This window comes from Myxine glutinosa, chromosome 2 (assembly GCF_964187855.1).
Source record: "Myxine glutinosa chromosome 2, kmMyxGlut1.1, whole genome shotgun sequence".
In the NCBI taxonomy this organism is placed as follows: Eukaryota; Metazoa; Chordata; class Myxini; order Myxiniformes; family Myxinidae; genus Myxine; species Myxine glutinosa.
Window position 1 is genome coordinate 211,092,602 of NC_136262.1, and position 23,527 is coordinate 211,116,128.

Genomic DNA, 23,527 nt, shown 5'->3' on the forward strand with positions numbered 1-23,527 from the left:
AGTAGTGAGTTTAGGACCTTTCCCATACCTCCTTCCATCTTCTTCCCCAACAATTACAACAACAACAGAGGAGATGGCGGCGGAGCGGGGGAGGATGCGTCCTCACACCGGCTCGATTAGCGCCATTGACCACGCGCTCCACGGGGTTACCACGAAGGGGCTCCTTGTCAGCTCCTCGTCAAGGGCGGAGCCTGGTAAACCCCCCCACACGCACCCAATGAGAAGCAACGTGCCGATTCCATCTGGGGCGGCGCTAACGAGCCGAGGGCGTGTCACTCCCCGCCGGATATACGCGGCCCCGTGCCGGATGTGACGACAGATGCGCCCCGAGCTGGAGAAAGAAGGACCTGCGAGCGCTGAGAGAAAGGCCCGCCTGTGAAAGAACGTCCCCTCCGAGCGCTGTGAAACCTCCCGCATCTCTGGACCGGACCGGGTCGATTCTAACCTTTGAGCACAGGTGCACCTGGAGCCATCGCTACCCGCCTGTCCTTTCCATCAACCCCCGTGTGAGTCAGCCGTTGTCCCGTTTGCCTGTCGTCTGTTGGGGAATAATATAAGATTGTGTCTAAGTGCTTGTCTTTCTATGTTGTACCTCTCGTCCCTGTAATCTGTCCTTCCGTAACGAATATAATCTCCTCCGGAGGTCTTGAGAACCGTATCCCTGGTGTCGTCATTTTATAACCCAGCCGGGTGTCTTCTTTTTCTTATTGAGCCAGCGTGGCGCGGCTTCGTCAACGTCGAGTATAATCGGTAACTTGTGCAGACGTGGTCATACCAAAACCGCTCGGTAAACTAACATCTAAGCCACGTCTGTAACAATATAAAACATTCTTGCAGTATTTCCTCCTTGTGAGAAATTATCAGTTATTTGATTACAGGATCAGTGTATTTAAAAGACTTCTGGAAAGGGAGTTATAGTAAGTTTTAATTCTGCAGCAATCAATCTAGTGCTGTATTTATAATACTCACAAATATTAAAATCTATGCACACTCAATAGATTAAGGTCAAAAGGCCACGTTTAAATCTTGTCCCGTGTGCGTCTATTGATAAATAATTTTTTTTACAACAAAAACGAGTAAATCTGAAAACTGCATATTTGTCCGAAAAATGCCATAAAAAATGCATCTAGACGTGACATTTCAATTGGCGAAAAAAACGTGATTCGTTTGGATGATACAACAACAACATGCATTTTAAGGCCATTTTCCCTGCTAGAGCGGGGGTTAGCCTTACGGGCCCCATGACAATCTTCTCCATTTTGCCCTATTTTCTGCATCTCCCCTTGTTAACCCCCTTGTCCGCATTTCTTCTTCCACCATCTTTAGCCAAGTTTTTCTCGTTTCCCACGTCCTCTACTTCCTTCTACATTCATTTCCATCACTCTTCTCAACCAGTCACCTTCCTCAACACATGACCAAACCATCTCAACCTGTTCCTCTTCACAGCATCAATCACAGGCTCTATTCCCATCATCTTTCGCAATTCATCATTTGTCTTCCTCTCTCTCAACGATACTCCGCACATCCGTCGAACCATTCGCATTTCCACCCTTTCCAGCCTTCGTTGCTGCCCTACGTTCATTAATTGGTGAAGAAAAAGTGATTCGTTTGGATGACACGGCAGGGAAAAAAAGAACTTGCACGCCAAGTTATTGAAAAAACAAAAATAGTATGTTAACTCAATGTCCTGTATACATAGCCAAGGATGTAGTCAAATGAAAGATCAAATACTACATTGGAGTCATCAGAAGGAACCCGAGTAGGTAAAGAGCAAAGATGGAGTCATCAGGAGGAACGTGGATAGGATTCTGGTTTCGGGCGCTACTCCGCAACCCTTAAACCTATCTAAGCGCAGCCAAGTGAACCTTACAAGAAAAAATTGTAAAAATTCAATTCTCCCTACACAGACAGATAAAGAAAGAGAGAAATTACGATTAAAAGCAACATAAAAGAGAGGAAACTGAAGAAAAGAAAAATCTAGGTCACAATATGACGTCACAGTCAATATGACGTAGATAGCGTGCGAAAGACTCTCCGACATTGCGTTCCAATGACTCTCGAGACGAAGATGTTGTGAAATGACCGATGTAGTCGGAATGTTATCAGTCTAAACAGGCATTTGTTTAGAAATTTTTCATATGCTCCATTTACTCCGATTCTTTGAGCTTTTTGAAAACTTTCGAGTCAACACCCCGGCAGCAGCCAGGCTGTCTCTGGAAACAGCAGCTCCTTGATAATATCGAGCCAGGTCCGGGAAGCGCGAGATGTCAAATAGCTGAAAGGAAACAATTCGAGGCGCCGATCTCAGATGTAATCGACATTCTTATCAGGTTTTCTCGCGCCCCTTTACCATCTAATACGTCTACAAGAGCACTTATGATGCTATCACCCTGAACGGATTGTAAGAGGAGTTGTCTCTGCGGATTGTTCTTCATGGAACGTTGCAAAGTTTCAATGCGAAATCGCCGCCGATTTTGATTTGTCCGTCAAGCTTTGAAAATGTGCGTTTTGACTTCGGGCGATTTGCACAATTTTTATACAAAAGGTCTCTTTTGCATTATCTCCATATCGAAACGTTTACCAAGAAAGCGCGACATTACAGGATTCAAAAAAAGTTTTCGCTCATAAGTATGGTGCCATTGTTCAGACAAAGGGGCACATCTGCACCATGTAGTCTGATGTGCAAATCAATACGTAAATGTAGATGTATAAACTATATGGCCACGTCGATGTTGCAAATTCTATTTTGTTATTTAAACCTCCAAACAATATATAAATTCGGTTGAACTATCATTTTGGTGGTTTTTAAATTATTATTATTCTTAATTCTGACACGTTGAAAGTCCCTTAAAGCTACTACAATATCCTTGTAATACATGTGAGTACACTCATGTCCCCTAATGTACTCGATCTTCATGTGGTATATACAGTGTATTCAGCCGCCTTCACTTTTTTCACATTTTGTTATGTTGCAGCCTAATGCTGAAATCGTTTAAATTCATTTTTCCCCTCATCAATCTGCACTCAATACCCCATAATGACAAAGAGAAAACAGGATTTTAGAAAGTTTTGCAAATTTATTAAAAAGAAAAAACCGAAATATCACATCGACATAAGTATTCATACCCTTTGCTATGACACTTGAAATTTAGCTCAGGTGCCTCCCATTTCTCTTGATCATCTTTGAGATGTTTCTACACCTTGATTGGAGTTGACCTGTGGTATTCAATTGATTGGACATGATTTGGAAAGGCACACGCCTGTCTACATAAGGTCTCAGCTGACATTGCATGTCAGAGCAAAAACCAAGCCATGAGGTCGAAGGAACTGCCTGCAGAGCTCAGAGACAGGATTGTGTCGAGGCACAGATCTGGGGAAGCCTACAAAAAAAAATCTGCTGCATTGAAGGTTCCCAAGAGCACAATGGCCTCCATAATTCTTAAATGGAAGAAGTTTGGAACAACCAGGACTCTTCCTAGAGCTGGCCGCCCGGCCCAACTGAGCAATCGGGGGAGAAGGGCCTTGGTAAGAGAGGTGACCAAGAACCCGATGGTCACTCTGGCTGAGCTCCAGAGATCCTGTGTGGAGATGGGAGAAACTTCCAGAAAGACAACCATCACTGCAACACTCCAACGATCTGGGCTTTATGGCAGAGTGGCCAGACGGAAACCAAACAGTTCAATCTTAGTTTCACCAGACCACAGAATCTTGTTTCTCACAGTCTGAGAATCCTTTAGGTGCTTTTTTGCAAACTCCAAGTGGGCTTTCATGTGTCTTTCACTGAGGAGAGGCTTCCGTCTGGCCACTCTGCCATAAAGCACAATCCTGCATGAACCAATTAGGTCAGTGTCAAATATATTTGCATATTGTACACACACACACAAAGCCTGGTGTTGGCTTAGTGGTTAGGGTGCCGGCCTGGGATGCTAGGATCCTGGGTTGGAATCCTGGTCAATCGCTGAATTAATGCCAGGGGGGTTGACTCAGGCTGTCATCCTTCTGAAGTCGGCAAATTGAGTACCAGTTAATTGGTAATTCCCTGTGTCGCAAGAGGCAACTAACAGGGTTGGTGGCAGGAAGGGCATCCGGCCATAAAACATTGCTTCAAAAAGGGGACCACAGTGCCCGAAAAAGGCCAACCCCTGCTCTGTGGAGAAAATGGACTTGAAAGGTGGTGTATTGTTCACACACACACACACACACACACACACACACACACACACACACACACACACACACACACACACACACACACACACACACACACACACACACACACACACACACACTACCACAAATGAACTACAACTGGAGACAATCCAGGGTTTGGTAATGATCCTGAAAAGAGAACTTGGAACAAAACTCTGAAAAAGTTGAACAGCTTGGTCCATGAACCGTGATCCCTTACCGAAGAGGAGGTGTATACTTTGGGTCCTGGGAGGGCTCCGTTCCACCTCCTGAAACCCGCAAATGGAGATAACAACCACCGACACACAAAATTTTGTTACAACTCCTCCATTTAGTGTTCGGCCTGCTTGAAAATAGGGTTTTTTGCAATAGGAATGATGGAATTCTCCTTCCATAGTTATCGAGGCAACTCAGTTCTGCAACAATAATATGCAGAACAGTCAGTTCTGCAGATAAAGACTAACAGTCAGTTGAGATGCATGTTTATTGTTTTTCGTTACAAGATCGAGACTCATGGAAGAGCGAGCTGACAAGGACAAACAGTAACGAAAATGACCACACTGTGGTCACAACTGTAGTGCCATGTACGGCCGAGTGAGGCCTGTGTTGCCTTTGCCTGGAATAAAGATGGTGCTTGATCATATCTGCGTGTCTGCATTTTTCTAACAAAGCCATTACAACAACCTGCGACAAAATCTAGTGAAAGAGCCGAATGGGAAATGCGCATCAAATGCGCTATAAAAAAGGAATTCGACACCTCTTATCCATCCATGTCACCCTTGCCATAGTTACATCAGAACGAGCTGATTCGTCACACGGTCACAGATTGCTTAACCCCAACATAGGGCCGTTCAAAATTACGTAACGCTATGTTTTAGGGAGTGCACCATGTCCTACCCTGGTAAACCTTACTAGCAACTTTTATTCTACATATTATAATTTTTTGGGGTCCCTCCCTAACACTTGACCAAACAAAGCCAATGGAAATCTGACGCAACAAACCCTGGCAGTGTATAATCAGCAGAGGTCTACAGGACTGATGTCTAAGGCCAACCAGAAAACCAAGATGATGGCCATATTATTTCATCTATATGCCATGGTGGGTGGAGTCAAGCGACAAATGTGAGTGGAGTCTGACAGCTGTCTGACCAATGGATGCATATTTTTAAAAATGACCCCCCATCAATAATCACAACAGCAACAACCATGCAGACCTCCTGCAGACCTGTGACACGTCACAGGTAAAAAGGTAATGCGCTGACAGTAGGGCCGCTGTAGGACACAATAAGCAGGCGGTATGAACAGGAAATGAGAGAAAGAAACACAGCAAGCTACAGACAGGCTGTAGGACACACAGCAAGCTGTAGGACACAATAAGCAGGATGGATTGTTATGTGAGGTTAATTGTGGTAGAAAAAGAATTCAGATATAAGGATAGGGGAGACATGAGATGATTGCGCACCATGGCTTGAACATCCTCAATTAGGCAGTTCCACATACAGGAGAAAAGAGCAATTGGGAGTTGAAGTGTGCAGTCAGCCTGAATTTTAGAAGTTTAACCAGCATTTAGTGTTTCCTCCTCTCCTCTCTCTTCTTTTTCTGTTCTCTCATTCCCTTGCTAATTGTGCCTAATTGTTGCCCTGCTACACACTGTCAGTTCAAACTTACTCTTCATGAGCCTCGTTGTTGGAGAGAAAGAGGGGGTGGGCAGGGGCTCAGAGTGCTGGTGTAACGAGGCTGGAGGAGAGGCCACAGACTTGTCTATTATGTGAAAGCAACAGACATTATGCTTCAGCTTCATTGCAGGAGATTCCAATATGGTTGAGAGCTTTTAAATCGACACAATGTAGGAGACACAAATATGCCGCTGGTGCACCAGCCCATAGTGGATAGCAGTACTCCAATGAGGTATGGCCAAAGGCCTTGTACGTTGTGATGCTTTGATAAAAAGTCAAGCTTGTACAGACTTATCTACCGTTACAGGTGAAGTGCGGTTCCTCCAGGTAGTTGCCTGTAAAGGGAGGCAAATATGGAATAGGGAGGGAAAGGGAACACAATATATTTATTGGCACATTTCTTGTGAATCCAAATGACAGTGTTCACTTTCTATGTTACAGTTGAGCAACCAAACCATTTGCAGAAGGGCAAAGAATGAATTCGGGTAAATGCACAGGTCTTGAAGATCAAAACACTCATTCTATTGGTTCTAGCTTCTGTGGTGTTAAAATAGGCCAGGAACTTTTCTACCTTTGTTGGAGAAGCTTACATCCTGATTGTAGTCTGATGCCAGGTAGGGTGAGGATATGTCAGGAAGGATTGGGAACCTTGGTGCTTTCTGTTAAAAATGAAAAAATATTTTCAGAAGAGACCAACATGAATGCATCCTTCAGAAGCAAGTAGACAGTAGAAGGGTATGTACTGGAAACACACATGATCAGCTCAAATTAAGCTTTGCAGGATGGAGCAATGATTGAGGGTTATCCTCAGGTAAGCTTGATATTGGGCTACGGTCCATCTTTCGACATACATATGCTGACTGCGAAGTAGGTGGAGGGACCATACGTTCCACCTTCCAGGTGAAGACCATCTCCTTTCCAGCAATTATTCAATTACATTAATGAACAGGATTATAAATAATTAAATTGATATATGTGGGAAAATTACACGCGCAGACCAGGAATCGAACCCAGGTCCTCTGGTGAACCGTACCAGTGCTCTGCCACCTGAGCTATCTGGGCGACCCTGAGTGGTGTTTATAATAGGACATGGATTTGTATTTGTGGTGAGGTATTTGTGCCACGTCTCATCCAAATTGGAGGAAGGCCCTCTCGTGTTCAGGTAGTTGGTGCTCCTATGGTTGGCAGAGTGCCCCGGAAGCATTGACGGAAAGAGAGTGGCAACCATATGTGTGGGATAAATGCATACCCAGTCAGGGTCACCCAGATAGCTGAGATGGCAGAGCACTGGTACGGTTCACCAGAGGACCTGCGTTTGACCCCTGGTCTGCGCGTGTAATTTTCCCCACACACAGTCACGTGAAAAAGTAAGTACACCCCATGTAAAGTTTTGACTTTTTCAACATATTTCAACATACAGCTATTTGATCTTCATTTCAACAATATTGATAGATAAAGGTGATATAATAAAACAAATATCATGACATTTACATTTTGTAGTCCATTGTATAATTTAAATAAACATAAATGCAAATTTCGCATGTGGAAAAAGTAAGTACACCCTTGGCTCCAACAGGTGGTATTGCCCCCTTTGGCAGAAACAACCTCAAGTAGGCGTTTCTTATAACTGTCGACCAGTCTCTGACATCGACTGGGAGAAATTTTTGCCCACTCCTCCATGCAGAATTCTTTCAGCTGTGCGATGTTTGAGGGGTTTCTTGCATGCACAGCTCGTTTCAAATCCCCCCACAACATCTCGATGGGATTTAGATCCAGGCTTGGACTTGGCCATTCCAGAACCCTCCATTTCTTTCTTTTCAGCCATTCCTTGGTGGATTCACTGGTATGTTTAGGGTCATTGTCATGTTGCAAGGTCCACCTTCGGTTGAGGGTCAACTTTCCGACAGATGGCCTCACATTATCCTCAAGCACCCTCTGGCACAATGAAGAATTCATAGTGGATTCTATGATGGTGAGCTGCCCAGGCCCTGATGCAGAAAAGTTGCCCCAAACCATAATATTTCCACCACCATGCTTTACAGTTGGTATCAGGTTCTTGTGGTCAAATGCTGTCTTTGGTTTTCGCCAAGCATGTCTTCTGGTACTGTGGCCAAATAGCTCTACCTTTGACTCATCTGTCCAGAGCACATTGTTCCAGAAGTGCTGGTCTTTGCCTTGATGTTCTTTGGCAAACTTTAGTCTTGCCCTGATGTTCTTTCTGGACAGCAAAGGTTTCCTCCTGGCTCACCTCCCATGTAGATCAAATTTGTGCAGCCTCTTTCGAATGGTAGACTCGTGCACTTTGACATCAACAGTGGCAAGAGCTACATGTAGGTCCCGTGATGACATTCTGGGGTTCTTCGAGACTTCTTTCAGCATCTTGCGGTCTGCTCTCAGGCTGAACTTGCTGGGGCGGCCTGGCCTGAACAAGTTGGCAGTTGATTGGAATCTTCTCCACTTGTAGATGATCTTCCGGACAGTCGAATGATTGATTTCAAATTGTTTGGAGATCTTTTTAAATCCCTTCCCAGACTCATGGGCATCTATAACCTTCTTTCTGAAGGCCTCAGAGAGCTCTTTTGATCTCGGCATAGTGACGCCGCACACTTCAACAACAAAGAGCAAACCAAACTAAATGTCTGAGGTTTAAATAAGACAGGTTCCTCCAAGATCCTCTCTAACGATGTTCTAATCATTTGCACCTGAGCTGGTGCACCTGATTCAAATTTTAGGTATTTGAAGTAGTGATAAATTTAGGGGTGTACTTACTTTTTCCACATGCTAAATTTGCATTTATGTTTATTTAAATTATACAGTGGACTATAAAATGTAAATGTTTCATGATATTTGTTATATTATATCACCTTTATCTATCAATATTGTTGAAATAAAGATCAAATAGCTGTATGTTGAAATATGTTGAAAAAGTCAAAACTTTACATGGGGTGTACTTACTTTTTCACGTGACTTAGTCTAGTAGGAAGACTAGGTCCCCCTGCACCCCCCGGAGATATACTTCTAATCAGTGTTTCTAGATTGGAAAAAATGTGTAGAAAATGACTAGCTATGGCCCCAAGCTGAAAAAATGTCCCACATACCATTTTTATGCAAATTACTGCTGCAAATTTTATGCAAAATTATGCAAATTTTATGCAAATTTTTGATGAGGAGTAGAGTTGAGGGGTCTTTGAGGGCTTCATCGAGGTGCTCTCGGTTGCAAGACTGGGTCATTCTGAGAAGCACAGCAGGGTCAGAGATCATGATGTTCTCCTCCTCAGTGAATCTCTCCATCAACAGCCTCTCCATTGCCTCACACACTGTTTTGAGGCAAAAGAGGGACTTTGCGTAGGCCTTTCCACTGAGAACACCTTTGAGAGATCCACTTGTTACTAGTTGTGCCTCAAAGAGAATCTCTGCATATCCAGAACCACGCATCTTGTGTCCAGTGAGCATCCCGATGTAGTTCATGGATGTGTGGAAGGGTCCAATCGTTACTACATGACTAGCAAATTCATTTGGCCAGCGCCAGATGATGGGAAGGGCTTTCATGCAGACACCCAGATCAAATGTATTCAGGACCCATCTCTGACCCACCTCAGCAGTTGCTGCCTCGGAACGCTTCAGTAGCTCACGAACAACTGCGTTGTCTGTGATCGGTTGGTGGATAGGCGTGCAGTAGTCGACTGTTGATTTGCTGGGTGGGGGAGAACCAGTTGCAGAGGTGAAACCCCCTAGCCCAGGCACAGGCTGCAGGCCATTGCCATGCCATGCAGGCACCAGGCACAGACCGATCACAGACAACGCAGTTGTTCGTGAGCTACTGAAGCGTTCCGAGGCAGCAACTGCTGAGGTGGGTCAGAGATGGGTCCTGAATACATTTGATCTGGGTGTCTGCATGAAAGCCCTTCCCATCATCTGGCGCTGGCCAAATGAATTTGCTAGTCATGTAGTAACGATTGGACCCTTCCACACATCCATGAACTACATCGGGATGCTCACTGGACACAAGATGCGTGGTTCTGGATATGCAGAGATTCTCTTTGAGGCACAACTAGTAACAAGTGGATCTCTCAAAGGTGTTCTCAGTGGAAAGGCCTACGCAAAGTCCCTCTTTTGCCTCAAAACAGTGTGTGAGGCAATGGAGAGGCTGTTGATGGAGAGATTCACTGAGGAGGAGAACATCATGATCTCTGACCCTGCTGTGCTTCTCAGAATGACCCAGTCTTGCAACCGAGAGCACCTCGATGAAGCCCTCAAAGACCCCTCAACTCTACTCCTCATCAAAAATTTGCATAAAATTTGCATAATTTTGCATAAAATTTGCAATTTGCAGCAGTAATTTGCATAAAATGGTATGTGGGACATTTTTTCAGCTTGGGGCCATAGCTAGTCATTTTCTACACATTTTTTCCAATCTAGAAACACTGATTAGAAGTATATCTCCGGGGGGTGCAGGGGGACCTAGTCTTCCTACTAGACTAACTGTATATCAATTTAATTAATTTATACAACACTAACACACAGACACATGTATCAGTAAACAAACAGCCATTTTGCTCCATCATCTGTTTATTTGGATGGATCTCTCTCTGTAGGCAAGGAAAATGATGCTTTCACTTTGAGCACGTTTAAAAAAAAAAGTTTTAGCACAGCATTGGCTGCCAGCACTCAACATGTGAACCAGCTCCAACGGCACTTGCATAAAGGCCAATAGTAAAACTGTCATGAAAGATGCAGTAATATGCTTCACTAACGGAAATAACGTTTCAATTGAAAAACAAGTTGTTGGTTTTTTTTTTCTACAAAAACTCATAAACATTCACATGCTTACCCTCTAGTGTTCATTCGAGCTGACCTTTCATCAAATCTAACCAAGGTGGAAGTAAAGAATGGATGGACAATGGTAAGAATGTGTTGCTCATAAATGAATTGTTGAAAAACCATGTTAAATGGCTTGGAATCATATGGCAGGTAAAGAAGTGTGGCTATACTAAAAGGAATGTCGCAACGTACATAGGAGGAACAGCGTAGTGGAGAGAAAAACAGGAAGGCGGGGTGCCGATCAACGAAGAGTGAATGGTTGGGGTGTTGGTAAATGAACAGCAGGCCGGCACCGTGTAGATCGATGAAAATGGGTGGGCAGAGTATCGGTTACTAAGAAGCATAACCATTGGCGTAGATGAGGCCTATGTTTTGAGGAAGGGAAGGTGAACGGTCGTATACATGGCGTGTGCGATGTACTTGGGCCATCATAGTGAGCTGAGGTATTCCAACTCCTCCTCGGCGAGCGTGCGCAGGAGTTTGGTGAACGTGCGGAACATGCCAGGCCCAAGGCCATGCGTTACTTGACTGAAGCGAGAAGCCCTTTGGAGGATCAAGTAGCTATATTCCTCCAACATAACACTGAGAAAAGGGAGAGCACGAGAAAGCAAAATAAAATGCCCGTCAGCGTAGCATTATTTTGTATTATGAAAAAGTTTGACGCAATGTGAACACGAACCGGAAAGGAGGATAGCAATCACAAGGTTACAAAAGCTCAACAAACCATCCGCTTCCTTTCTGCTGTCAAAAGTATATAATACGTTTTGAGGACTAAAGATTTGAAATTTAACAAGAGAGGAGCAAACGTGGCTCACATCATGTTGTGAAGCTGTGATGCCCTGACTGCCACGGCGTCGCCCTGCACGCTCAGGCAGTGTGCCGACACTATGAGCTTCCGCGGGACATACTGTGCAATGAGGAACTGCATGTCCTCCACAAGGTCTTTCACCTCCCCTGTAGGCATGAGGGAGAGCGAGGAAAAAACAACGACTTTGATCCCTCTATCGCGAGTGACACACGGTCATGGCCATTGTTGAACGATCGTGAATGAACATTAACAAAGTGCAGACATTCACAGGGGTCCAAGTCCAACTGCAAGTCAAATGACGTTTCCAAAATGATATTCCCATTGATGACAAGGGTCGTGCTGATAGAAATGCGTATTAGTGCATCATTAGCGCACCTGTATGGCTGCTTCGAGTGACAAGAGTCAGCATACACAACGTTCCGGGCTTTCATTTACCGTATCCAAAATGTCCATGGAATCTTTCAGGAATTGTTACAATGCAAATGTGATTTTTGTTCACAAGGATTATATAGTCCAAAGGACGTCAGATCATTTGGCTCATCGTGCCAATGCTGTATCCACATTCCATGAAACTTAATCTCGTAAAATTGACTTATCTTATATGTATAAACTCCATTCTTACGATCAACCCACTCCCTTACCCCCACTCCCTTCAATCCCACACTCCTCCCTCCAGGTCTTTAAAACAGCTGTTCACCACCATCTCTTATCGTCCCCCATCGAAAACCTTGATCTTTTCTACCCCCGCTAATTCACCCCAGAGTCCTTGCAGTGTTCATATGTTTTATTCCTCTCCCACCTCCCCCCCCAAGTCCTCCCGATGTCCCTGCTCTCAAATGTTGTGTTTGTGTCCTTCCCCCTCTTCCCCCTCTCTTTTGTGTCCTTCCCCCTCTCTCCCCATCTTGTCTGCCGCTCCCCTTGTTTTTTGTGTTTTGTGTGTCGGTTTGTCTTTTTGTGTGATTAATGTTAGCTCTTTCACGAGCCTCGATCTTGTATACAAAAAAACAAACAAAAAAAAAAAAAAACCTTATCTGAAAATATCCACAACCCTTTTAATGCATTACTTACAATACTCAATACCTGGGGACTGGGGAGGTAATGTAACCACGATTACCAGCATGTGGTGGAATACTCTTCTTGAGAGATTCGGAAGGTACGTTTAACAGAATGTATGATCAAAATCTAAATGCAGACGACACACCTGGCTTCACATCTCCGTCATGCTTTGAGACGCAGCGCCCTCTGCCGGTACTCACTCGGAAGGCAGATTTAGTCAGATTGTGGGATTAAAAATCCACGATGAGACAGTTCATTGGCAAACAAGCTACCAAATGAGCAATTGTATCATCCCTCATCCTTCAATATCCAGCCTTTCAATTATGTCGTCCATCCTGGCTTGGTGCATTCGAGACAAGTCAAAGGCTTTTCGATTTACTTTTTAATATCAGGCCAGATTTAAAAGTTATGGCTCTGGGAAATGGCCCCTAAAGTGCCATTAGGTTAAGATGTTATTCAAGCTGTACAACGATGGATAAGAATGGGGAAAAAAAGAAAAAGAAAATTGCAGACATTTGTGATCAAATGCACCCGCGACTCCCACCCATTTTAATCCCTGTGGAATCAAAAAGACACCAGGCCACCGTCTACCTGCTTCAGCCTAAAGAAGGGGCTGTGGTAAGGTATTTGTGCAACGTCTCATCCAAATTGGTTTAACGACAAGTGTTTAACAGGCCAGAAACCTTAACTTCACACCTGATTTTGAACTTTAAGCCCTTATGGAATATAAAGAAAAGGACGAAACGAATGTCTGCTACTTCAACCTGTGGGCATCAATTTGCCAATTGTTGTCAGCACTGGTTGAAACACAGGAGCATGGCAGGCCAAAACGCTCAACTTAGAGACAGATTTTGACCTTTGACCTCTATACTCCAGAACACGGCTAATCCCATCATTTTCTCGGCATCCCTATTAGGGCTGTTTGAAAACAACTCTGTGCCAAATATAATCTCCATCAACTGATATACGAGGAGAGATGGCATGGCAAAATGTGTGATTGTTGGCGTTTCATCCATGATCCCTCAAAATCGAGGTGAGGGGGAGGGGTGGGAGGGAGTAGAAATCGAAAAACAAAGTAGATGGTATTCATAGAATACTTACCCTGTGCAATCAAGTTGGTGAAAGACAACTTTTTTTTTAAAGAATTTTTTTATTTCATCCAATATGGCTGCCAGACCACGTGACCAATAACATTATGAATTGACATTCTCTAATATAATTGTTGGGTAGATCACTTTCAAGAAATTTCAAACTGATGAGATCGCACAACATGTCAACAGTGCATCAAGCATCAACCATCAATAGGGAGAGAAACAATAGCACGTAAACCTTAAAAATTAAACTCAGAAGCTTGTAACACACTCCTGTGAAACATTAAAATAAGCAAGACCGAAAGTCTAACAGTGGCGTAGCCGGGCTTGTAAAATATGATAAACCACAAACACACATGATTAGCTTTTTAAACAGTCGCTAATGCTGTTTGTAACATTAAACAAAGAAATTTGGAGGAATCCAGACATCCTTGAGGTAACTTGTACTTACAGAACTGAGGGAAGATCTACTGTAATGTAGATTATACCCCCACAAGGGTTGGGTAAGTACCGTTTTGTTGGAAGAGACGTAATGCCGATGCTTTCGATATTTGATGGTCATTTTATCAATTGGTTTGTTTGTGTTTCACACTGAATGAAAAACGTAAAGGTAGAGCATGACGATTGTGATATATGACAGGGTCGACAATATGTTCGGCATGAACGGCATATAAATCAAAATGGCGGTATGTGGAGAGTCAGCTGCTGTACCACCGTAATGACATCAGAAGTAATTACATCACACCGTCATGTGACCATCCTCAGCTCTGATTGGTATACGTTTGAAGGACATACATACATACATACATACATACATACATATATACAGATGGACAAACTGTTCTAGACGGCTTTGCCCTATGGGCTACGCCACAAAAACGTGATTGGCCGAGCTTAGGTTAATCTGTAACAAATTATATGAGAATAATAAGGGCGGTGTATTGGTACAGTGCAATGTTAATGCTCGTAAGCTAATGATTCAATTATAGAGCAAATTGTTTGTTATATATGTGATTGTGTAAGGTTTTTTGAGGCCAGATGTTCATGCTAAAGGTTTAGTAAAGCAAAAAGGTGACAAATTATTAATATTGAAGTAATACTTTAAGCTGTGTGGAAAGATCACGAGAGTTTGGAAAATTTCCAGGTACTTCCGGATGTGGATTGATTTACAATTACAAGCAGTTTGTAGAGGAATGGATCTTAGCAAATGTCCTTACTTAAAGTATATATAAATTGGGAATCAGGAGAGAAGAGGGGAAAAAGGAAGAAGGGCCATTAATCATTTGCTTGGCTGCGTACCTGTGCCCAAGTGCTGTGTATAATCGCTTGTAATATTACCTGATTAAATAAATGCAAGTTCAGAGTTCACCCACCTGCTGGTACAACATTGACTGATCAACGTTAGAATTTTGTGACAATCTCCATTTTCAATTTTGGCTGCACGTGAGATTTTGAGAGTTTGTCACGAACACTATTCATTCTTTTTTCCTTTTTTTTTTTAACGGGAGAACCTTTTTAACCGACAGTGCACCACCACCCTGTGTCATTCTCCACCCTGACTCATGACCTTTATTATCCTGTGGATCTATGCCCAATTGTTGCTCTGCTACCCGATTGTCAATTTGAGCTTTAACCTAGCTCTTGCAGAGATATAAATAAATCAAGGGTTGTTTTTTTTTTTTAAGAAATAAATAAATAAATAAAGTTTTTTTTTGAAACAGAAGAAATATATGTGATGCTCGAAAAATTAGGCCAGAGTGAACCTTTAACTTTATATATGACCTTTTTTATCTCGCAATAATTGTTTAAGGTAGCGAATTTTTAGAAAGCAAAACTAAATCTTGAGCGGAGAACCTGAATTGTGGTTTGTTGAAAAACTAAAATTTTGATAGAAAGAAAATGCAATCCCAGAATGAATACCGACCTTCGCAGAGCTTGGTGAGAGAGGTGACGACTCCAGAGCGAGAGTTGATGGGGATCCTCTTCTCGACAAGTTCAGCCCGGACCACGGCTAACGCAGTCTTGCTGTTTCGTAGGTATGAGTTCACACAGTACGGGGAAAGTCGCTCGGGAGATACCGCACGTCGCTGGATCTCGGCCCACGATACGTCATACCTGCATCCACATGGACATACACATTAAACAAATCACATTATTATGCACCATAGGTTACACAACAAGGTCATGCCTCCATTTACTTAAAGCAAGTAACAAATATTTAAGTTGTTAAAATGAATCTGAATATCACAGGAACTTGTTTGAGGAATTAAAAGCCCATATAAAATAACGCATTTTAATAAATAAATAAATCCAATTGCAAAGTCAGGATACAAGTATACTCGTTACCATAGCGAAGCAAATAATGCAATGTAAGACGATGGAAAACCAATGAGTGGGTCTGTATGTGCAATCGTCATCATCGTGGTCAGTCCACTCAAAAGCATCATGGTCACGCTAAATGTCCCGGAGTCTTCTCATTTCAATTTATTGTGCCACAGTATTTGTCAAGTGGATCTCTCCACCATTTGGGTTGCTTCCAACTCCTGTTACTTTCTGTCATCCATCTTATCCGCTCTGCTGCTGCTCATGTGTCCCACCACTTCCATCTCTCATGTTTCATCATTTCTAAGATTACCCGAATCTGTTTTCGATCTTTAACATAATTATTTGTCCTCCTGTTTTTGTGGGAGGTGTTAGCTGCTGTTCTATTCTTGCTGTTAATGTCCATTTCTCTGCTACATAAATCATGACTGTTAATGTCCATAAGATTGCCTCTCACCATCTCTTCTTCTCTTGCTCTTGTTTTTTTTCTCCTGTGGAGTGAATCTTTCACCCAAGTACACGTGTTCATCCATGTGTTTATTTGACTACCACCGACGGTAGCATTCCCTCTTGGTACAAGAGTCTCAGTCATTACTTTTGAATTTTGCATGTTTATCTGCAAACCATACCTTTCGCTTGCTTGGACGAATTATTTATTTATACAAGGGTCGAGGCTCATGGAGAAACAAAGGTCATCTGAATTACAAACTACGAAAGGGTATGGAGGAGATGGACATAGACAAGGAAGAAAGGAGGAATAACACAATAAGTAACAATGGCACAGAGAGGAACAGGATCTATGTGTGTAGTAGAGCTCGGTGAGCATGAGGTAGTGATGTGCAACACATTTGAAAGATGGATGTGAGGAGTATGACACAACAGACACATGGGAAATATTCCACAATCGGAATAACAAGGGAACAAAGGAATGCAGATGGGCAATGAGTGTGGACTCAGAGGGTCAGCAGATGTGGATTTCTAGAGGAATGCATGAAACCTGGGGTGACTTCAGGAGGGCAGAGAGTAGTAGGAACAGTGTCAGGTGAAAGATTATATAAAATAGAGAATATACCAATTTACCACTGGTGTGAGAGTAACAGTCCTTGGGAATCCGTCTCCTGCCTTAACATACCAATGGTGCGATAGACCTAGTTTTTGACCCCTTCAAGAGAAAGGTGAGAAGCAGGAGCACCAGCTAAAAGAGGGGAGCTATACTCTGTAAAGCTTTGTATGAAAGCCGTGCACACCATGACGAGCTCAGTGCGGCTCAGGAATACCTCAGCTCTATGAAGAATACCCAGATGGCAACTGGCCTTTGATTCTTCCATGAAAGGTTATGCCAGAGTGAAGCAAAAGAGTTCCAGGTACTGCACCTCTTCCAGTGGCTGTCTTAAGAAGTGGATTGGATAGTTTGATTACTGATCCTTGTGGATAGAGAATGTGAGAGCGTGTGGCTTGACAGCGTTGAACATCATGTTCCAAGTCGCTGATCAGTGGCTCATCTTGCACAGGTCTGACAAGAAGAATTCAGCAGCTGCCGGCCATTCACAAGTGTGATGTATCGGTCTGCACAGGGTGAAATAATCAGCAAAATTGGTTTTCAAGAAACATCAAACAGATTATTGATATAGACCGAGAATGATGTCTGTCACCAAAGAGCTCCCTTGTGGATACCCATTATGTTTCATGTCAGTATCACAAGCATGTTTAATGCACGGTTGTAAATGTGTAAACAACATACCAAGGGAAAGCTCTGAAATGACAAATGAGTTATATTTGAATACAAAATGAAGAAGAGAATATAAAGGAAATATCAAAAAAGGCTGTTGGTGTCCTCTCCTTCCCCTCCCACACTTCTCTTTCCACTGCTCCTTTCATTATTTTACGTCCTGCTCCATTTTTGTTTTTTTTGCTACTCCACGAACCTCAACACTGTATACAAAAACAATAAAGCTTTTCTTTTTTAATAAGTCAAACGACAACGACGACGACTAGTTCAAGTATGCCTGGTGTTCTAATCTGAGAACAACCCCTGATGCTGGGATTCCAGGTTTGAAGGCCGTTGAAAGTGTCAATTTATACAGTCTCAATTTCCCTGTAGTTCATGTAAAAGTACAATGACGTACGTCTCCTAATGTCCTTATTATATCCTACATTGAACGTAGGCAAGAAATACTCCATGTGCCTTAGACATTGTGTAGAAACAACAAGTAACCAAGCAACCAACAGAGCCGTGCTATCTCAATATCAGTCTCTGCTGCTACTAGTCTAACAATTCAGGTATCTGTCCTAGAGGTACGCACACACATGCCTGTAAGCTGTCTAGCATGGGTTTGAATCTCGACTGAGCTTTAAACTGCCATCCCGGTGCTTCGCATACAGAGTGACACATCAACAAGTGTGCCGTCCCTCGGGAGGACGTTAAACTGGGTGTCACTTCTACCATCATTCATTGGTAGATGTTAAAGATCAAGGCGTCTTTTATGACAAGTCAGCGATTGCCGGCACCATGGACAAATTACAAATTATGTACCTGCGAAAATGTGCAGTGACAAAGGCACTCCTCAATAATGATGGAACAAATGAGCTGAGTTTAGCATTGACTCCCAGTCCAAAATGCATTCGTTAACAATAAGCCACATGTTCTCACGAATATATGTGTTTAACTTATTTAAATAATCAAAATATTGACCTACAATCACCTCAAACCAAAATTTATAGAGCTGTCCACTGACTGCAAATACTATAAGTGATTCTTCATTATTGAGAGATAGGGCCAAAAGATAAAAAATATAGCATAAATTAAAAAAAAATGTTGTAGACAAGTTATGACAAAACTTGGTGGATGAGTTGGCGAGGTGACGAGAAAAAGTGATTCGATTTTGGTTCAGGTCCAGATCCACATCTGGCCTATTAGTGAGATACAAACATAAACTATTCAGCCTGGCGGAGGTATGCACTATACAGAGTGCCGTCCTAGTAACCTCACTGTGCCAATATAGTTTGTTTTTCCCGATTACATTCAATAAACATATTTATATATCAAGTACATTATTTACTTATTTTTTATGAAGAGACAACAGCATCCATTTTGTGTGCTCACTTTCTCTGAGGCTTTCCCTGTGAGATGTGCAACAGGCTGTGCACAGAAGCACACACACCCGATGGCTCGCTCAACTGCTCCTTTCCATCACCCGCCTCTCCCTCAATTACAGCGCCCTCAACGGAGCACCCCATCGACTCCCCGGCAACGAGACTGTCTGACCAGGACTCAGCCGAAGATGGGCCGGCCGCTGCTAGAGATGGAGGGGGTCCGTACCAACTCAGCTGCGCCACCTCTTCTTTCACCGATGACACAAACCTCTTTACGGGCAATGTTGCTGATAGAGCAGAGGAGAAATGGTCACAAAACAAGGCAGAGCATTTAACAATGCAGAGCCTCACTGGGGTATGTAGATTACAGGGAATGTGAGATTGAACGCTCCATATTAAAACACAGCCACAAACACCAGGGTGGATAGTGGGGGAAATAGTTTGTGCCATGGCCAATAATCCCCCGTCTGCAAAAGGGGTCAGTAAACCACTTGAACTGTGGCACGTGTACAGCTAAATAAATTTTTAAAATCGCATATTGTCTTCATTGTGCCCATGACCTGACCTGGGTACTACAAACATGCAAGCAGAATTTGATGGATATTGGCCCAGTCATGTTTTTTTTTTTCTTCCTGATTTTCAGACGTACACACAGTACAGAGAATTGACTTTTTAAATATAGTCAGATTAAAGGTTTCTGTGTTTCATTACCATTTGAACTTCAGTGTGTCTATCCAGGTCAGAAACTTTAGTCATCAATTTAATATGAGAATATGGCTAACCCCTGCTCTTGCAGGGAAAATGGCCTTAAAATGCCTGTTGTTGTTGTTGTTTAATATGAGAATAGGGAGAAGACAAATTAATAAATTGTACTTTTTCCAAGCTGAGGTTTTCGTCAAGTTTAGAGTACAAAGCAGACATGGATGGGCTTTGTATTTTGGGATGCTTTTTAGTTTTATATTGCTTCATACTGATCAGCAGTGCTGTTCAACTCCCAAACAAAATGGATGATCCATGACACAGAGCTAGTTCCTTCCTTTGTAAATACCCGATGTGGACAGTTTTGCAAAACCATCCGCTTACATTTACTTTCTCCACATTTCATGCAGAAACATCTTGCATCAGAGCCAGGTCCATCAACTGTCGCTGTACCCCAGCAACGCTTACAGATAATAACGTTTACTGAACCATCCTGGGGAAGGTGGGGTATAAGGAGGAGGAATGACAATTGTGCAGACTTTAAAAACAAGGGCGATGGAACCAGACAATCATGAGGACGTGCTAGTGCGAGTTGAGAATTTTTTTTTTTATTATACTGTACACATGGACTTAAACACAATAATAAAAATAAATAAATCTGGGGTCGAGGGGGAAATCTGACTGAGATAGAGATTGGCTGCAGTCTTGGACTGCTAGGATTTCGGCAACACGCTGTCGTTTGGTTGCTGAGCCAAAAAGTAAGATCTGTGCTGTGTTTGCATCGGCATGTCACTCGCCCAGCACAGATATTTCAATCGGCGCGTCAGGGACCTGACCGGAGATCTCTGTAGTGGGGGTCTGACGTGGTCACAAAGTATCTCACCAAAAATTTTAACGATGTAACTGTTAATATATATATATATATAATCTTTTTTATCTATACTATAAGAGAGCATTTGTCTGTGTGTGTGTGTATATGTGTGTGTAACCATTTTAAATCAGAGATGGCTGAATGGATCTTCATCAAACTTTCAGAGGTTCATCCGTGAGTGTTTGCAAAAAAAGTGAGTTTTATGTAAAAATCAAATGTACTTTTTTTATTTTTTTTTGCATTTGTTTTTCTTTTGGAATTTAAAAAAATATCGCTTTATAATGGCTGAGGTAATATATTATTATCCCCAATTAGTGCATGTGTGTTGTGTGTGTGTAATATTATGATATTAAATATAAATTTTCCTTATTGGGTGTAGGTGGGAGAGCGTTTCAGACACCTGCAAAAAAATACAAACAAGAAGATGTCATGCAGGGCACAATACTTGCAAAATCCACCTTTACCCCCAAAAACGTTGCAATGGATACATAAAATTGTCCATTTCATTAAGATTATAATTGATGATCTTAATCAAAGCGTGGGTCATTCGGATTAAAATTGATGATTTTTCAGATGAAAATTGATATTAGAAGGTTGACCTCGAGTTGACCTTTGACCTCAAAAATAGTTGCTTTCCCAATTCAGTGATGCACTATGTAATGGCTGTTTAATTACCAAGTTAATAGGATGAAAAGTGACGATTTTTCAAATGAAGATTGATGATTTTAGAAGTTTGACCTTGAGTTCACCTTTTCACCTTAAAATAGTTGGTTTCCCAATTCAGCGAGGCACTATGCAAATGCTGTTCAATTTTCAAGTCAATTAAATGAAAAATGTATAGCCCGCTTGGAGTTTGCAAAAAAGCACCTGAAGGACTCTCAGACTGTGAGAAACAAGATTCTGTGGGCTTTCATGTGTCTTTCACTGAGGAAAGGCTTCCGTCTGGCCACTCTGCCATAAAGCCAGGATAGGTGGAGTGTTGCAGTGATGGTTGTCCTTCTGGAAGTTTCTCCCATCTCCACACAGGATCTCTGGAGCTCAGCCAGAGTGACCATCGGGTTCTTGGTCACCTCTATCACCAAGGCCCTTCTCCCCCGATTGCTCAGTTTGGCCGGGCGGCTATCTCTAGGAAGAGTTCTGGTTGTTCAAAACTTCTTCCATTTAAGAATTATGGAGGCCACTGTGCTCTTGGGAACCTTCAATGCAGCAGAATTTCTTTTGTAGGCTTCCCCAGATCTGTGCCTCGATACAATCCTGTCTCTGAGCTCTGCAGGCAGTTCCTTCAACCTCATGGCTTGGTTTTTGCTCTGATATGCAATGTCAGCTGTGAGACCTTATATAGACAGGTGTGTGCCTTTCCAAATCATGTCCAATCAATTGAGTTTACCACAGGTGGACTCCAATCAAGGTGTAGAAACATCTCAAAGATGATCAAGAGAAATGGGAGGCACCTGAACTAAATTTCAAGTGTCATAGCAAAGGGTATGAATACTTATGTCAATGTGATATTTCAGTTTTTTCTTTTTAATAAATTTGCAAAACTTTCTAAAATCCTGTTTTCTCTTTGTCATTATGGGGTATTGAGTGTAGATTGATGAGGGGAAAAATGAATTTAAACGATTTCAGCATAAGGCTGCAACATAACAAAATGTGAAAAAAGTGAAGGGATCTGAATACTTTCTGAATGCACTGTATATATATATACTAGCTGAGGTGCCCGGCTTCGCCCGGGTTGAATAAGAATAATACAAATATATGATGAAAAGAACATGTATATTTTACAGCAATATCACAGTACATTTCCGACATGACGTTTTGTCAATTTTCAATTTCTCAAAACCTCTTGTTTCCAACCCTCGAGCAGCCCACGTACAGCTGGCCATGGGAAGTACCCGGCATTGCCGGGCGGGGGAAAGGAGGGGAGGAGGAAGGGGAGGGGAGGGGAACGGGGGGGGAGGGGAGGCGAGGGTGGGGAGGGGAGAAGAGGGGGGGAGGGGAGAAGAGGGGGGAGGGGAGAAGAGGAGGGAGGGGGAGGAGGAGAGGAGGGGAGGGGGAGGGGGAGGGGGAGGGGGAGGGGCAGGGGCAGGGGGAGGGGGAGGGGGAGGGGAGGGGAGGGGAGGGGAGGGGGGAGGCAGGGGGAGGAGTTGAGGGCGGAGGGGAGGGGAGGGGGAGGGGAGGGGAGGGGAGGGGGGAGGCAGGGGGAGGAGTTGAGGGTGGAGGGGAGGGGAGGGGGAGGAGGGAGGGGGAGGGATAGGGGTGGGGAGGGGGGAGGGGAGGGGAGGGGAGGGGGAGGGAGGGGGAGGGGGTGAGGGGGGGAGGGGGAGGGGTGAGGGGGGAGGGGGAGGGGTAGGGGTGGGGAGGGGGGAGGGGAGGGGAGGGGGAGGGAGGGGGAGGGGGTGAGGGGGGAGGGGGAGGGGGTGAGGGGGGAGGGGGAGGGAGAAGGGGGGTGAGGGGGGAGGGAGGAGGGGAGGGGGTGAGGGGAGTGGGAGGGGGAGGGGGAGGGGAGTGGGAGGGGGAGGGGAGGGAGAGGGGGGAGGGGAGGGGGGAGGGGAGGGGGAAGAGGGGGAGGGGGAGGGGAGGGGAAGGGGTGAGGGAGGGGGAGGGGAGGGGGAGGGGAGGGGGAGGGGGAGGGGGGAACGGCTAGCTTGGCAAGCGATAGCAGGCTTTTTACTTTGAGAGGTGAGGGGGGAGGGGGGAGTGGAGGGGGAGGGGGGAGGAGGAGGGGGTCGGGGAGGGGGGAGGGGGGAGGGGAGGTGAAGGGGGAGGGGAGGGGGAGGGGGAGGGGGGAGGGGGAGGAGGAGGAGGGGGAGGAGGAGGAGGTAGGGGGGAGGGGAGGGTGAGGGGGAGGAGGTGAGGGGGAGGAGGAGGAGGAGGGGGAGGAGGAGGGGGGAGGGGAGGGGGG

At 44.0% G+C, this 23,527-nt stretch overlaps 1 protein-coding gene across 1 annotated transcript in view; it reads right to left on the minus strand.

Moving 5' to 3' along the window:
- Positions 1-10,415: 10,415 nt before the first annotated feature.
- LOC137412719 (transcription factor AP-2-epsilon) overlaps positions 10,416-23,527 on the minus strand; it is a 30,630-nt gene continuing 17,518 nt past the window's right edge. Inside the window, exons 4-8 of the mRNA XM_068098009.2 lie at positions 20,139-20,247; positions 19,066-19,342; positions 15,565-15,755; positions 11,501-11,639; positions 10,416-11,267 (exon numbers count right to left, since the gene is read on the minus strand). Of these exons, the coding sequence (XP_067954110.2) occupies positions 11,114-11,267; positions 11,501-11,639; positions 15,565-15,755; positions 19,066-19,342; positions 20,139-20,247 (870 nt within the window). The 3' untranslated portion in view covers positions 10,416-11,113. The remainder of the gene's footprint in view (positions 11,268-11,500; positions 11,640-15,564; positions 15,756-19,065; positions 19,343-20,138; positions 20,248-23,527) is intronic.